A 14,724-nucleotide genomic window follows, 5' to 3' on the forward strand; every position below is an offset into this window, starting at 1 on the left:
CCTCTCGGACCCATTTGAGCCACGGAACCACCGTTTGATGACATTTAGCCTCTCGGACCCATTTGAGCCACGGAACCACCGTTTGATGACATTTAGCCTCTCAGACCCATCTGAGTAATGCAAATGTTTAATGCAAATGTTTAACTCTTGAGAGCGTAAAATGAAACCAAATGCACCCGTAAAAAAATGTTGAGAACCCTGACCTTTTAGAACAATAAATGATGGTTGAACCCGCCTCCTGCTCTCAGTGGTTGGACAGTGTAATTAAACCCGCCTCCTGCTCTCAGTGGTTGGACAGTGTAATTAAACCCGCCTCCTGCTCTCAGTGGTTGGACAGTGTAATTAAACCCGCCTCCTGCTGGACAGTGTAATTAAACCCGCCTCCTGCTCTCAGTGGTTGGACAGTGTAATTAAACCCGCCTCCTGCTCTCAGTGGTTGGACAGTGTAATTAAACCCGCCTCCTGCTCTCAGTGGTTGGACAGTGTAATTAAACCCGCCTCCTAGTGGTTGGACAGTGTAATTAAACGCTGCCTTTAGAACATAATTCTAATGAATTTAAGTCAAGTCTCCCACTATGAAACCTTTCTTATTTCTTTATTTTTTGCCAGTTGCTTGCAAAGCGCCTGGACTACATTTGCACGCACCACTACTGACGAGCGTAAAGGACACTTTTTTTCATGATTGGCTGCCTCCAGGCAGCCTCTAAGCCAATGGGAGACTTTACCCATAAAACCCATAGTCTGAACGGCACAATTAAAAACCCATAGTCTGGCCCGGATGGTTGGCTCAACCGTCCGGGCACCATGGCTACTGAGACAGCCTGACGGCGTGCCGTGGGTTCGACTCCCGATCCCGACGGCCTTTACCGCGTGTCTCTGCCCCCCTTATATCTCTCCCCATTTCCTGTCAGTCTACCTTCAACCTATAAAATAATCTATGAACGCCGCAACGCGGAGCGGCTGGCAACAGAAGCTAATGCTATATGAGCTAACTGGAGCTAGCAGGAAAGCCGTAACAAAACACAATGAGTGAACCAACAGAAGCTAATGCTATGAGCTAACTGGAGCTAGCAGGAAAGCCGTAACAAAACACAGTGAGTGAACCAACAGAAGCTAATGCTATATGAGCTAACTGGAGCTAGCAGGAAAGCCGTAACAAAACACAGTGAGTGAACCAACTGAAGAACGTCGTAAACGAACCAAAGCGTGCGCTACAAGAGCTCGTTGCACCTGGCAGTTATGACCGAGTCATTCTTGTTTTTTTCTTTTTTTTTTTTACAGAACTGCCGTACAGACATTGATCAGACACTGTTACGACATGGGTTAGGGTTACACTGTTACGACATGGGTTAGGGTTACACTGTGACGACATGGGTTAGGTTTGGGTTACACTGTTACGACATGGGTTAGGGTTAGAGTTACACTGTGACGACAGGCTAGACCAACAGAACGACACACAGTCAGAGTTCATACTGTAGAAGAGGATGACGACTCACAGCTTAAAAAACTCCAAACGATATTATAATATGGGCCGAATGCATCAACTATAGCAGCTCGTAGAAGGGGCTGAGGCCTGGGCTGTTCATCTCTGGTGGTGGTGTTGTCTTTAGGAGGGGCTGAGGCCTGGGCTGTTCATCTCTGGTTGGGGTGTTGTCTTTAGGAGGGGCTGAGGCCTGGACTCTTCATCTCTGGTGGTGGTGTTGTCTTTAGGAGGGGCTGAGGCCTGGACTCTTCATCTCTGGTTGGGGTGGGGTGTTGTCTTTAGGAGGGGCTGAGGCCTGGACTGTTCATCTCTGGTTGGGGTGGGGTGTTGTCTTTAGGAGGGGCTGAGGCCTGGACTGTTCATCTCTGGTTGGGGTGGGGTGTTGTCTTTAGGAGGGGCTGAGGCCTGGACTGTTCATCTCTGGTGGTGGGGTTGTCTTTAGGAGGGGCTGAGGCCTGGACTGTTCATCTCTGGTGGTGGGGTTGTCTTTAGGAGGGGCTGAGGCCTGGACTCTTCATCTCTGATGGTGGTGTTGTCTTTAGGAGGGGCTGAGGCCTGGACTCTTCATCTCTGGTGGTGGTGTTGTCTTTAGGAGGGGCTGAGGCCTGGACTCTTCATCTCTGGTGGTGGTGTTGTCTTTAGGAGGGGCTGAGGCCTGGACTCTTCATCTCTGGTGGTGGTGTTTTCTTTAGGAGGGGCTGAGGCCTGGACTCTTCATCTCTGGTGGTGGTGTTGTCTTTAGGAGGGGCTGAGGCCTGGACTGTTCATCTCTGGTGGTGGTGTTGTCCTCAGGAGGGTCTCCGGCCTGGGCTGTTCATCTCCATGGTGCAGGTGGGAGTGGGACTGGACCTGAGGCTGACCAGTGACTTGTAGCTGGCCACACAGTCCTCTGAGAGGCGGAGACTCCTCCTCACCTACGGACAGGCCACAGGACAGACATACGCACCATCAATGATCCCGTCTAATTATGACCACAGATCCTGTGTGTGACGGCCCTCCGCGGGCCAGTCGCTGTAGTCCCCGGACCCCCCTCAAGGACCCCCAGGGGTCCCCGGACCCCCCTGTAGGGGAGCCACTGGCCTACTGTACGTACTCGTCCCACTTCCTGTACAGTAGCGTGTCCATGGCGACGCCGGCGTTGGCGTCCGGGGCGCACGGCGAAGGCCACTGATTGGTCAGATGAGCTGTCAGTTCCTGTCTGGAGCGCGCGTCGTTGTTCTTCAAAACCGTCCTGAATGCACACACACACACACGCACACACGCACACACACACACACACGCACGCACGCACGCACACACACACGCACGCGCGCACGCACGCACGCGCGCGCGCGCGCACGCACGCGCGCGCGCGCGCGCGCAGCGCGCACGCATACATACACACATGCACGCACACACACACACACACACGCACGCACGCACGCACGCACGCACGCACGCACGCACACGCACGCACACACGCACGCACGCACACACACACACACACACACGCACGCACGCGCTCACAAACGCATACATACACACACACACGCACACACGCACACGCACACACGCACGCACGCACACACACACACACACACACACACGCACGCACGCACGCGCGCACGCACGCATACATACACACATGCACACACACACAATTCAATGTCTTCTTTCAGTTATCATGATGTGTGTATTTAAGCGAGAGAGTCCTTTCATGAACTTTTCATGACCTTTCATGTCCTTTCATGACCTTTCATGACCCGGAAGAGAATCCCCCATTCACTTTTCCCATAGACGTTTCCACATAGACATATATACAGAGCGCGGTCAAAGAGACTCTATAATAATAGTCTGTTATATGGGGTTCTGTGTGTGTGTGTGTGTGTGTGTGTGTGTGTGTGTGTGTGTGTGTGTGTGTGTATGTGTGGCGGTGCCTTTTCCATTGCAGTGTTGGAGGGCGGAGCCAGAGATGATGAGTGGAAGGGGAGACACCTGACCAGTGTCCTCCCCCAAACACTACTTAAGACACCTGCTCTCACAGCGCCACAGAGACACCTGGCCAGTGTCCTCCCCCAAACACTACTTAAGACACCTGCTCTCACAGCGCCACAGAGACACCTGGCCAGTGTCCTCCCCCAAACACTATACTTAACCCATTCTGACCTGAGATCAGATTCATACGAGGTTTCCACTGGACACACACTGGTCTGATTATAACCCATTCTGACCTGAGATCAGATTCTAAAAATGTCAGTCGTTCTTCGATTTTTTTAAAATAGCAGACCTACAAGCTCGTAGCGCGCCACTCGGTGGCGCGCTATGAGCTTGTAGATCTGCTGTTTTTCAATAGCTAAAGCATAACATGATGCTGACACCAAAATGGTTCCCGTTCAGAATGGGTTAAGACACCTGCTCTCACAGCGCTACAGATCTTCTTTTCTCCACAGGCTGCAGCAGGGAGAGTTCCCTTTGTTCGTTCGTTCGTTTGTTTGTTTTGGTTCTAGGTTTTGGGCAGCATGTTTCCCTGCCAATTTGAGTTGGAAACTTTAATTGAACTGCTTGAATTACTTGAATCTCTTCCACAAGTATGAAATTAAAATACTTATATTTTCCGATTGTCCTCCGGTGCGGTTTCCCCTTCTTGGTTATGGCCCCAGAGCCAGCCATAACAGTGTTATGGCCCCAGAGCCAGCCATAACAGTGTTATGGCCCCAGAGCCAGCCATAACAGTGTTATGGCCCCAGAGCCAGCCATAACAGTGTTATGGCCCCAGAGCCAGCCATAACAGTGTTATGGCTGTGTCCACGTCTTAAAAGCTCTTATAAATAAATACTTAATGAAACGTCCATAGATTATATTATATAGAAAGCTAGATAGAAACGACCCGCGCCCATTAAGTCCCATAGTAACGCCCAGTGACTCCCATAGTAACGACCAGTGACTCCCATAGTCTGCCTCCCATAGTCCAATAGTAACGACCAGTGACTCCCATAGTAACGACCATTGACTCCCATAGTCCCATAGTAACGACCAGTGACTCCCATAGTCCCATAGTAACGACCATTGACTCCCATAGTCCCATAGTAACGACCATTGACTCCCATAGTCTGCCTCCCATAGTCCCATAGTAACGACCAGTGACTCCCATAGTCCCATAGTAACGACCATTGACTCCCATAGTCCCATAGTAACGACCAGTGCCTCCCATAGTCCCATAGTAACGACCAGTGACTCCCATAGTCCCATAGTAACGACCATTGACTCCCATAGTCCCATAGTAACGACCATTGACTCCCATAGTCCCACAGTAACGACCAGTGCCTCCCATAGTCCCACAGTAACGACCAGTGACTCCCATAGTCCCATAGTAACGACCATTGACTCCCATAGTCCCATAGTAACGACCATTGACTCCCATAGTCCCATAGTAACGACCATTGACTCCCATAGTCCCACAGTAACGACCAGTGCCTCCCATAGTCCCACAGTAACGACCAGTGACTCCCATAGTCCCATAGTAACGACCATTGACTCCCATAGTCCCATAGTAACGACCATTGACTCCCATAGTCCCATAGTAACGACCATTGACTCCCATAGTCCCATAGTAACGACCAGTGCCTCCCATAGTCCCATAGTAACGACCATTGACTCCCATAGTCCCATAGTAACGACCATTGACTCCCATAGTCCCATAGTAACGACCATTGACTCCCATAGTCCCATAGTAACGACCATTGACTCCCATAGTCCCATAGTAATGACCAGTGCCTCCCATAGTCCCATAGTAACGACCATTGACTCCCATAGTCCCATAGTAACGACCAGTGACTCCCATAGTCCCATAGTAACGACCATTGACTCCCATAGTCTGCCTCCCATAGTCCCACAGTAACGACCATTGACTCCCATAGTCCCACAGTAACGACCATTGACTCCCATAGTCTGCCTCCCATAGTCCCACAGTAACGACCATTGACTCCCATAGTCCCACAGTAACGACCATTGACTCCCATAGTCCCATAGTAACGACCATTGACTCCCATAGTCCCATAGTAACGACCAGTGACTCCCATAGTCCCATAGTAACGACCAGTGACTCCCATAGTCCCATAGTAACGACCATTGACTCCCATAGTCCCATAGTAACGACCATTGACTCCCATAGTCCCACAGTAACGACCATTGACTCCCATAGTCCCATAGTAACGACCATTGACTCCCATAGTCCCATAGTAACGACCATTGACTCCCATAGTCCCATAGTAACGACCATTGACTCCCATAGTCCCATAGTAACGACCATTGACTCCCATAGTCCCATAGTAACGACCAGTGACTCCCATAGTCCCATATCTGTGCAATTTTTTGAAGAAAAAAAAAGAAAAAGAAGGGGTTAAAATAATGTCAATGTTTTTTAAATATAGTTAGTTACTGTATCGATTTATAATCATTGAATCGTATCGCCCTAATGAACCAATATCGTCCATGTATTGTATTGCGTAGTATTGTAGTATGTATTGTAGTGCGCGGCGTGCATGCGTGCATGACATGCGTGCGTGCGTGGCATGTGTGCCTGCGTGCGTGGCGTGCGTGCGTGCGTGGCGTGCGTGGTGTGCGTGGTGTGCGTGCGTGCGTGCATGCGTGGCATGTGTGCCTGCGTGCGTGGTGTGCGTGGCGTGCGTGGCGTGCGTGGCGTGCGTGGCATGCGTGCGTGGCGTGCGTGCATGGTGTGCGTGCGTGGCGTGCGTGCGTGGCGTGCGTGCGTGGCGTGCGTGGTGTGCGTGCGTGCGTGGCGTGCGTGGCGTGGCGTGCGTGCGTGGCGTGCGTGGTGGGCGTGGCGTGCGTGGCGTGCGTGCGTGCGTGCGTGGCGTGCGTGCGTGCGTGCGTGGCGTGCGTGGTGTGCACACGGACTCACAGCTGGTCCCGTAGCTCCAGGACGATGTGGTGCAGCTGCTGCGTCTCCAGGCTGTGGTCGAGGTGGGCGTCGCTCAGCGTCCGCTGCAGCTCTCTGTTCAGAGACACCACGTCAGACAGCTGGGCCTCTCTGAGACGCACCTGCTCCTCCAGGTACACCTACACACACACACACACACACGCACACACGCACACACGCACACGCACACGCACACACGCACGCACACACGCACACGCACACACACACACACATCTATATTTGCATTAACATTTTACAAGGAATTTCTTGAACACAAACAATAGTGGATGCGTCAACAAGTCTACAACGAGTGCTTCAGGTTCAAGGTTCAAGCATCGCCTTCTCCATAATTTATGGTCGACTGACAAATTATCGCAGACACTGGACAGAATGTCGCCGATGCCTGATCAGCTCTTGGCTTATTGGGCACGCCTGCAATCTGCAGACCCCTCACCACTGATTTAAAGTAGTTTACAACACACATGCGAGGCCACATATACCTTCTGCTCTAGGACCAAGCGGTATTTGTGCTCCAGCCGTTTGCACCTGCTGACCCAGCTGCTCTGCTGGGTAAAGATGGCCGCCGCGGTGGCCACGCCCCTGTCGGGCGTGCTGCCCTCGCTGCTGCTCCCGCCGCCGCTGCTGCCCAGCGTCCGCATCTCCTCCTCGTCGTCACTGCTGATGCTGTCTGCACTGCAGCGACACACCACAGGGGGGCGCCACAACACACAACACAGTAACACACTGCTGATGCTGTCTGCACTGCACCGACACACCACAGGGGGGCGCCACAACACACAACACAGTAACACACTGCTGATGCTGTCTGCACTGCACCGACACACCACAGGGGGGCGCCACAACACACTTGAGATTTTGAGTTGCAAAATAGAGAAGGCATGTGTCAGAGGAGTGGGGTGTTCTGAAGCCGGGGTGAAATCCGTACATTTTGTTTAGTGGCGAGATACTTTTCAACCTCATAATTCATAGACTATTCTTTCCATCACTTTGGAGATGGAGCTAAGAATAGAAACAGGGAACTATATACACACACCTTGGGGTCATCTCCCCGCTTCTGTTTTCCTCCCAGAATTCTCCCCCAGTGAGGGGTTGGTGGGAGAGGCTGGACAGCAGACGGCTGGACTTTGAATTTCTCTATAAACTTTCATGACAGCAGGACAGCCTTAAGTACAAATATAATGTATGAAAAGCTACTATACAGTGAAGTCTGTTCACAGAAGTTGTTGTAGGATATGTGTGGGGATTATCTGATGAGGTACCATTTGAGTGGGCGAAACCGTACATATACTAAATAATACTAAATTGTTTATATTAGACTTTCATATACCTTAAAATAAGTTGTTCCAGGAAGGGAAGAAGCAAAGATTTGAGTTAAAAAGAGTGAAAGCATCACATACTTCTGAGTGAACTTCAGGTAGGGTGTGTAGTCGATCACCGCAGGGCAGGTTCCATCTAGACCATCCCCCTTCAGACAGAAGCTATCAACAGAGGAAACATAGATCAATCAATCAGTCCATCCATCCATCCATCCATCCACCCACCCACCCATCCATTTGTATTGAACTCTTTGAAAATGGCGCTCCATTTTGCAGTGAAGGGAAATAGATCCATTTTGCAGTGAAGGACAATAGATCCATTTTTGCAGTGAAGGAAAATAGATCCATTTTTGCAGTGAAGGAAAATAGATCCATTTTGCAGTGAAGGACAATAGATCCATTTTTGCAGTGAAGGAAAATAGATCAATTTTTGCAGTGAAGGACAATAGATCCATTTTTGCAGTGAAGGAAAATAGATCAATTTTTGCAGTGAAGGAAAATAGATCCATTTTTGCAGTGAAGGAAAATAGATCCATTTTGCAGTGAAGGACAATAGATCCATTTTTGCAGTGAAGGAAAATAGATCAATTTTTGCAGTGAAGGACAATAGATCCATTTTTGCAGTGAAGGAAAATAGATCAATTTTTGCAGTGAAGGAAAATAGATCCATTTTTGCAGTGAAGGACAATAGATCCATTTTTGCAGTGAAGGAAAATAGATCCATTTTTGCAGTGAAGGGAAATAGATCCATTTTGCAGTGAAGGACGATAGATCCATTTTTGCAGTGAAGGGAAATAGATCCATTTTTGCAGTGAAGGACAATAGATCCATTTTGCAGTGAAGGACAATAGATCCATTTTGCAGTGAAGGAAAATAGATCCATTTTTGCAGTGAAGGAAAATAGATCAATTTTTGCAGTGAAGGAAAATAGATCAATTTTTGCAGTGAAGGACAATAGATCCATTTTTGCAGTGAAGGGAAATAGATCCATTTTGCAGTGAAGGACAATAGATCCATTTTTGCAGTGAAGGAAAATAGATCCATTTTTGCAGTGAAGGAAAATAGATCCATTTTGCAGTGAAGGACAATAGATCCATTTTTGCAGTGAAGGAAAATAGATCAATTTTTGCAGTGAAGGACAATAGATCCATTTTTGCAGTGAAGGAAAATAGATCAATTTTTGCAGTGAAGGAAAATAGATCCATTTTGCAGTGAAGGACAATAGATCCATTTTGCAGTGAAGGAAAATAGATCCATTTTGCAGTGAAGGACAATAGATCCATTTTGCAGTGAAGGAAAATAGATCCATTTTGCAGTGAAGGACAATAGATCCATTTTGCAGTGAAGGAAAATAGATCCATTTTGCAGTGAAGGACAATAGATCCATTTTGCAGTGAAGGAAAATAGATCCATTTTGCAGTGAAGGAAAATAGATCCATTTTGCAGTGGCCTCATATAAGAACTGTGTTTTTTTTTGTATTATAATCCCCTTAGGGGGGGATCTTATATCGCCTCATATAAGAACTGTGTTTGAAAAATAAACAAGTCACCCCGGCCGTTTCACTCGTATGGATATTAAGAATCAACTGACTGAGAGAAAACGCTAATGTTACTGCTGTTAGATTTTCACTAGAAACATACTGTATCAAATATGAAACATGCTGTATCAAATATGACTGACTGACAATAATCCCTGACAATATCGCAGAGACGGTTGGTTTATTTGTGGACCACAATTATTATATATTTTTTATATATATTTTTTTTTTTACAATTCTTATCACGATTTTAAGATGACCCCATGTTATTCTGCATAGAGAAAAATGTACATGAACCAGGGGATGAGCGAGTGATGTCAGGACTTTAGAACGAGGGGATGAGCGAGTGATTTCATGGACTTTAGAACCAGGGGATGAGCGAGTGATGTCAGGACTTTAGAACCAGGGGATGAGCGAGTGACGTCAGAGACTTTAGAACCAGGGGATGAGTGAGTGACGTCATGGACTTTAGAACCAGGGGATGAGCGAGTGATGTCATGGACTTTAGAACCAGGGGATGAGCGAGTGACGTCATGACTTTAGAACCAGGGGATGAGCGAGTGACGTCAGGACTTTAGAACCAGGGGATGAGCGAGTGACCTCATGGACTTTAGAAACAGGGGATGAGCGAGTGACGTCATGGACTTTAGAAACAGGGGATGAGCGAGTGACGTCATGGACTTTAGAACCAGGGGATGAGCGAGTGACATCATGACTTCTGTACTCTATTGCTTGAAGTTGATTGGCTCATGCTGGACTCTACCTGAAGTCAATGGTATTGAGTCCGATGACAGTGTCTGCCAGAAGCCCCGCCTCCTCTCCTAGCATAATGGCTCCATCCTCATAAAACCTCCTATGCACACGCACACACATACACACACACACACACACACATACACACACACACACACACACACACACACACACAGACTTTTATACATTTATAGATGGGATGTATCTATCTATGCTGTCTCCCTTTCAGCTTTCCTATACAGTGTAGGAGAGACAGATAGTAGGACAGCCGAGAGGGAGACAGTGTAGGAGAGACAGACAGTAGGACAGCTGAGAGGGAGACAGTGTAGGAGAGACAGATAGTAGGACAGCCGAGAGGGAGACAGTGTAGGAGAGACAGATAGTAGGACAGCCGAGAGGGAGACAGTGTAGGAGAGACAGACAGTAGGACAGCTGAGAGGGAGACAGTGTAGGAGAGACAGATAGTAGGACAGCCGAGAGGGAGACAGTGTAGGAGAGACAGACAGTAGGACAGCTGAGAGGGAGACAGTGTAGGAGAGACAGATAGTAGGACAGCCGAGAGGGAGACAGTGTAGGAGAGACAGACAGTAGGACAGCCGAGAGGGAGACAGTGTAGGAGAGACAGATAGTAGGACAGCCGAGAGGGAGACAGTGTAGGAGAGACAGACAGTAGGACAGCTGAGAGGGAGACAGTGTAGGAGAGACAGATAGTAGGACAGCCGAGAGGGAGACAGTGTAGGAGAGACAGATAGTAGGACAGCTGAGAGGGAGACAGTGTAGGAGAGACAGACAGTAGGACAGCTGAGAGGGAGACAGTGTAGGAGAGACAGATAGTAGGACAGCCGAGAGGGAGACAGTGTAGGAGAGACAGACAGTAGGACAGCCGAGAGGGAGACAGTGTAGGAGAGACAGACAGTAGGACAGCCGAGAGGGAGACAGTGTAGGAGAGACAGACAGTAGGACAGCCGAGAGGGAGACAGTGTAGGAGAGACAGACAGTAGGACAGCCGAGAGGGAGACAGTGTAGGAGAGACAGACAGTAGGACAGCTGAGAGGGAGACAGTGTAGGAGAGACAGACAGTAGGACAGCTGAGAGGGAGACAGTGTAGGAGAGACAGACAGTAGGACAGCCGAGAGGGAGACAGTGTAGGAGAGACAGACAGTAGGACAGCTGAGAGGGAGACAGTGTAGGAGAGACAGACAGTAGGACAGCCGAGAGGGAGACAGTGTAGGAGAGACAGACAGTAGGACAGCCGAGAGGGAGACAGTGTAGGAGAGACAGACAGTAGGACAGCCGAGAGGGAGACAGTGTAGGAGAGACAGACAGTAGGACAGCCGAGAGAGAGACAGTGTAGGAGAGACAGACAGTAGGACAGCTGAGAGGAGAGACAGTGTAGGAGAGACAGACAGTAGGACAGCCGAGAGGGAGACGGTGTAGGAGAGACAGACAGTAGGACAGCCGAGAGGGAGACAGTGTAGGAGAGACAGACAGTAGGACAGCCGAGAGAGAGAGACAGTGTAGGAGAGACAGACAGTAGGACAGCTGAGAGGAGAGACAGTGTAGGAGAGACAGACAGTAGGACAGCCGAGAGGGAGACAGTGTAGGAGAGACAGACAGTAGGACAGCCGAGAGGGAGACAGTGTAGGAGAGACAGACAGTAGGACAGCCGAGAGGGAGACAGTGTAGGAGAGACAGACAGTAGGGACAGCCGAGAGGGAGACAGTGTAGGAGAGACAGACAGTAGGACAGCCGAGAGGGAGACAGTGTAGGAGAGACAGACAGTAGGACAGCTGAGAGGGAGACAGTGTAGGAGAGACAGACAGTAGGACAGCCGAGAGGGAGACAGTGTAGGAGAGACAGACAGTAGGACAGCTGAGAGGGAGACATTGTAGGAGAGACAGACAGTAGGACAGCCGAGAGGGAAGGAGAGACAGACAGTAGGACAGCCGAGAGGGAGACAGTGTAGGAGAGACAGACAGTAGGACAGCCGAGAGGGAGACAGTGTAGGAGAGACAGACAGTAGGACAGCTGAGAGGGAGACAGTGTAGGAGAGACAGACAGTAGGACAGCCGAGAGGGAGACAGTGTAGGAGAGACAGACAGTAGGACAGCCAAGAGGGAGACAGTGTAGGAGAGACAGACAGTAGGACAGCTGAGAGGGAGACAGTGTAGGAGAGACAGACAGTAGGACAGCCGAGAGGGAGACAGTGTAGGAGAGACAGACAGTAGGACAGCCGAGAGGGAGACAGTGTAGGAGAGACAGACAGTAGGACAGCTGAGAGGGAGACAGTGTAGGAGAGACAGACAGTAGGACAGCCGAGAGGGAGACAGTGTAGGAGAGACAGACAGTAGGACAGCCGAGAGGGAGACAGTGTAGGAGAGACAGACAGTAGGACAGCCGAGAGGGAGACAGTGTAGGAGAGACAGACAGTAGGACAGCCGAGAGGGAGACAGTGTAGGAGAGACAGACAGTAGGACAGCCGAGAGGGAGACAGTGTAGGAGAGACAGACAGTAGGACAGCCGAGAGGGAGACAGTGTAGGAGAGACAGACAGTAGGACAGCCGAGAGGGAGACAGTGTAGGAGAGACAGACAGTAGGACAGCCGAGAGGGAGACAGTGTAGGAGAGACAGACAGTAGGACAGCTGAGAGGGAGACAGTGTAGGAGAGACAGACAGTAGGACAGCTGAGAGGGAGACAGTGTAGGAGAGACAGGCAGTAGGACAGCCGAGAGGGAGACAGTGTAGGAGAGACAGACAGTAGGACAGCCGAGAGGGAGACAGTGTAGGAGAGACAGACAGTAGGACAGCCGAGAGGGAGACAGTGTAGGAGAGACAGACAGTAGGACAGCCGAGAGGGAGACAGTGTAGGAGAGACAGACAGTAGGACAGCTGAGAGGGAGACAGTGTAGGAGAGACAGACAGTAGGACAGCTGAGAGGGAGACAGTGTAGGAGAGACAGACAGTAGGACAGCCGAGAGGGAGACAGTGTAGGAGAGACAGACAGTAGGACAGCTGAGAGGGAGACAGTGTAGGAGAGACAGACAGTAGGACAGCTGAGAGGGAGACAGTGTAGGAGAGACAGACAGTAGGACAGCTGAGAGGGAGACAGTGTAGGAGAGACAGACAGTAGGACAGCTGAGAGGGAGACAGTGTAGGAGAGACAGACAGTAGGACAGCTGAGAGGGTGATCTAAACTAGTCCATTATGTAGAGATCTCACCTGGTGATCTTAAAGTCCTTCAGAGCAGAGCAGATGTACTCTGAGAGTCTCTTCTCCATGAGAACCACCCTGATCCACGCCCTGCCCTGCACACACACACACACACACACACACACGCACGCACGCACGCACGCGCGCACGCACACAATGTACTCGATCAATTCAGATTCAGATTTTACGGGGGCCCGGTTTTGAATTGCAGCCGTCCGTAGGTCCCTTTGAGAGCAGTTTTGAAGGAGTCAAGGGATTCACATGTCTAAAAGCTGCATACCCCTAAATGCCGTGTATGGAATACATGTCCCAAAAAGTAGCGGGTGTTGTCTCACCCTGGAGGACTAGAGGACATGTTGTCTCACCCTGGAGGACTAGAGGACATGTTGTCTCACCCTGGAGGACTAGAGGACATGTTGTCTCACCCTGGAGGACTAGAGGACATGTTGTCTCACCCTGGAGGACTAGAGGACATGTTGTCTCACCCTGGAGGACTAGAGGACATGTTGTCTCACCCTGGAGGACTAGAGGACATGTTGTCTCACCTTGGTCCTGGGGGATTAGAGGACATGTTGTCTCACCTTGGTCCTGGAGGACTAGAGGACATGTTGTCTCACCCTGGAGGACTAGAGGACATGTTGTCTCACCTTGGTCCTGGGGGACTAGAGGACATGTTGTCTCACCCTGGAGGACTAGAGGACATGTTGTCTCACCCTGGAGGACTAGAGGACATGTTGTCTCACCTTGGTCCTGGGGGACTAGAGGACATGTTGTCTCACCTTGGTCCTGGAGGACTAGAGGACATGTTGTCTCACCTTGGTCCTGGGGGACTAGAGGACATGTTGTCTCACCTTGGTCCTGGGGGACTAGAGGACATGTTGTCTCACCTTGGTCCTGGAGGATTAGAGGACATGTTGTCTCACCTTGGTCCTGGGGGACTAGAGGACATGTTGTCTCACCTTGGTCCTGGGGGACTAGAGGACATGTTGTCTCACCTTGGTCCTGGGGGACTAGAGGACATGTTGTCTCACCTTGGTCCTGGGGGACTAGAGGACATGTTGTCTCACCCTGGAGGACTAGAGGACATGTTGTCTCACCTTGGTCCTGGGGGACTAGAGGACATGTTGTCTCACCTTGGTCCTGGAGGACCAGAGGACATGTTGTCTCACCTTGGTCCTGGGGGACTAGAGGACATGTTGTCTCACCTTGGTCCTGGAGGATTAGAGGACATGTTGTCTCACCTTGGTCCTGGGGGACTAGAGGACATGTTGTCTCACCTTGGTCCTGGGGGACTAGAGGACATGTTGTCTCACCTTGGTCCTGGGGGACTAGAGGACATGTTGTCTCACCTTGGTCCTGGGGGACTAGAGGACATGTTGTCTCACCCTGGAGGACTAGAGGACATGTTGTCTCACCTTGGTCCTGGGGGACTAGAGGACATGTTGTCTCACCTTGGTCCTGGAGGACCAGAGGACATGTTGTCTC

At 50.3% G+C, this 14,724-nt stretch overlaps 1 protein-coding gene across 2 annotated transcripts in view; it reads right to left on the bottom strand.

Annotated features, from left to right (window-relative positions):
* Positions 1 to 628: 628 nt before the first annotated feature.
* rundc3b (RUN domain containing 3b) overlaps positions 629 to 14,724 on the bottom strand; it is a 21,440-nt gene continuing 7,344 nt past the window's right edge. Inside the window, exons 4-10 of one of the 2 annotated variants that reach the window (XM_080768992.1) lie at positions 13,249 to 13,334; positions 10,040 to 10,129; positions 7,820 to 7,900; positions 6,902 to 7,094; positions 6,384 to 6,541; positions 2,577 to 2,714; positions 629 to 2,397 (exon numbers count right to left, since the gene is read on the bottom strand). In XM_080768992.1, coding sequence (XP_080625118.1) covers positions 2,394 to 2,397; positions 2,577 to 2,714; positions 6,384 to 6,541; positions 6,902 to 7,094; positions 7,820 to 7,900; positions 10,040 to 10,129; positions 13,249 to 13,334 — 750 coding nt within the window. In that variant the 3' untranslated portion in view covers positions 629 to 2,393. Of the gene's footprint in view, positions 2,715 to 6,383; positions 6,542 to 6,901; positions 7,095 to 7,819; positions 7,901 to 10,039; positions 10,130 to 13,248; positions 13,335 to 14,724 lie in introns of both variants that reach the window. The other variant, XM_080768991.1, reaches the window with a different exon arrangement.

Source organism: Protomyctophum bolini (genome assembly GCF_963924005.1).
Source record: "Protomyctophum bolini genome assembly, chromosome: 7".
Classification (NCBI taxonomy): Eukaryota; Metazoa; Chordata; class Actinopteri; order Myctophiformes; family Myctophidae; genus Protomyctophum; species Protomyctophum bolini.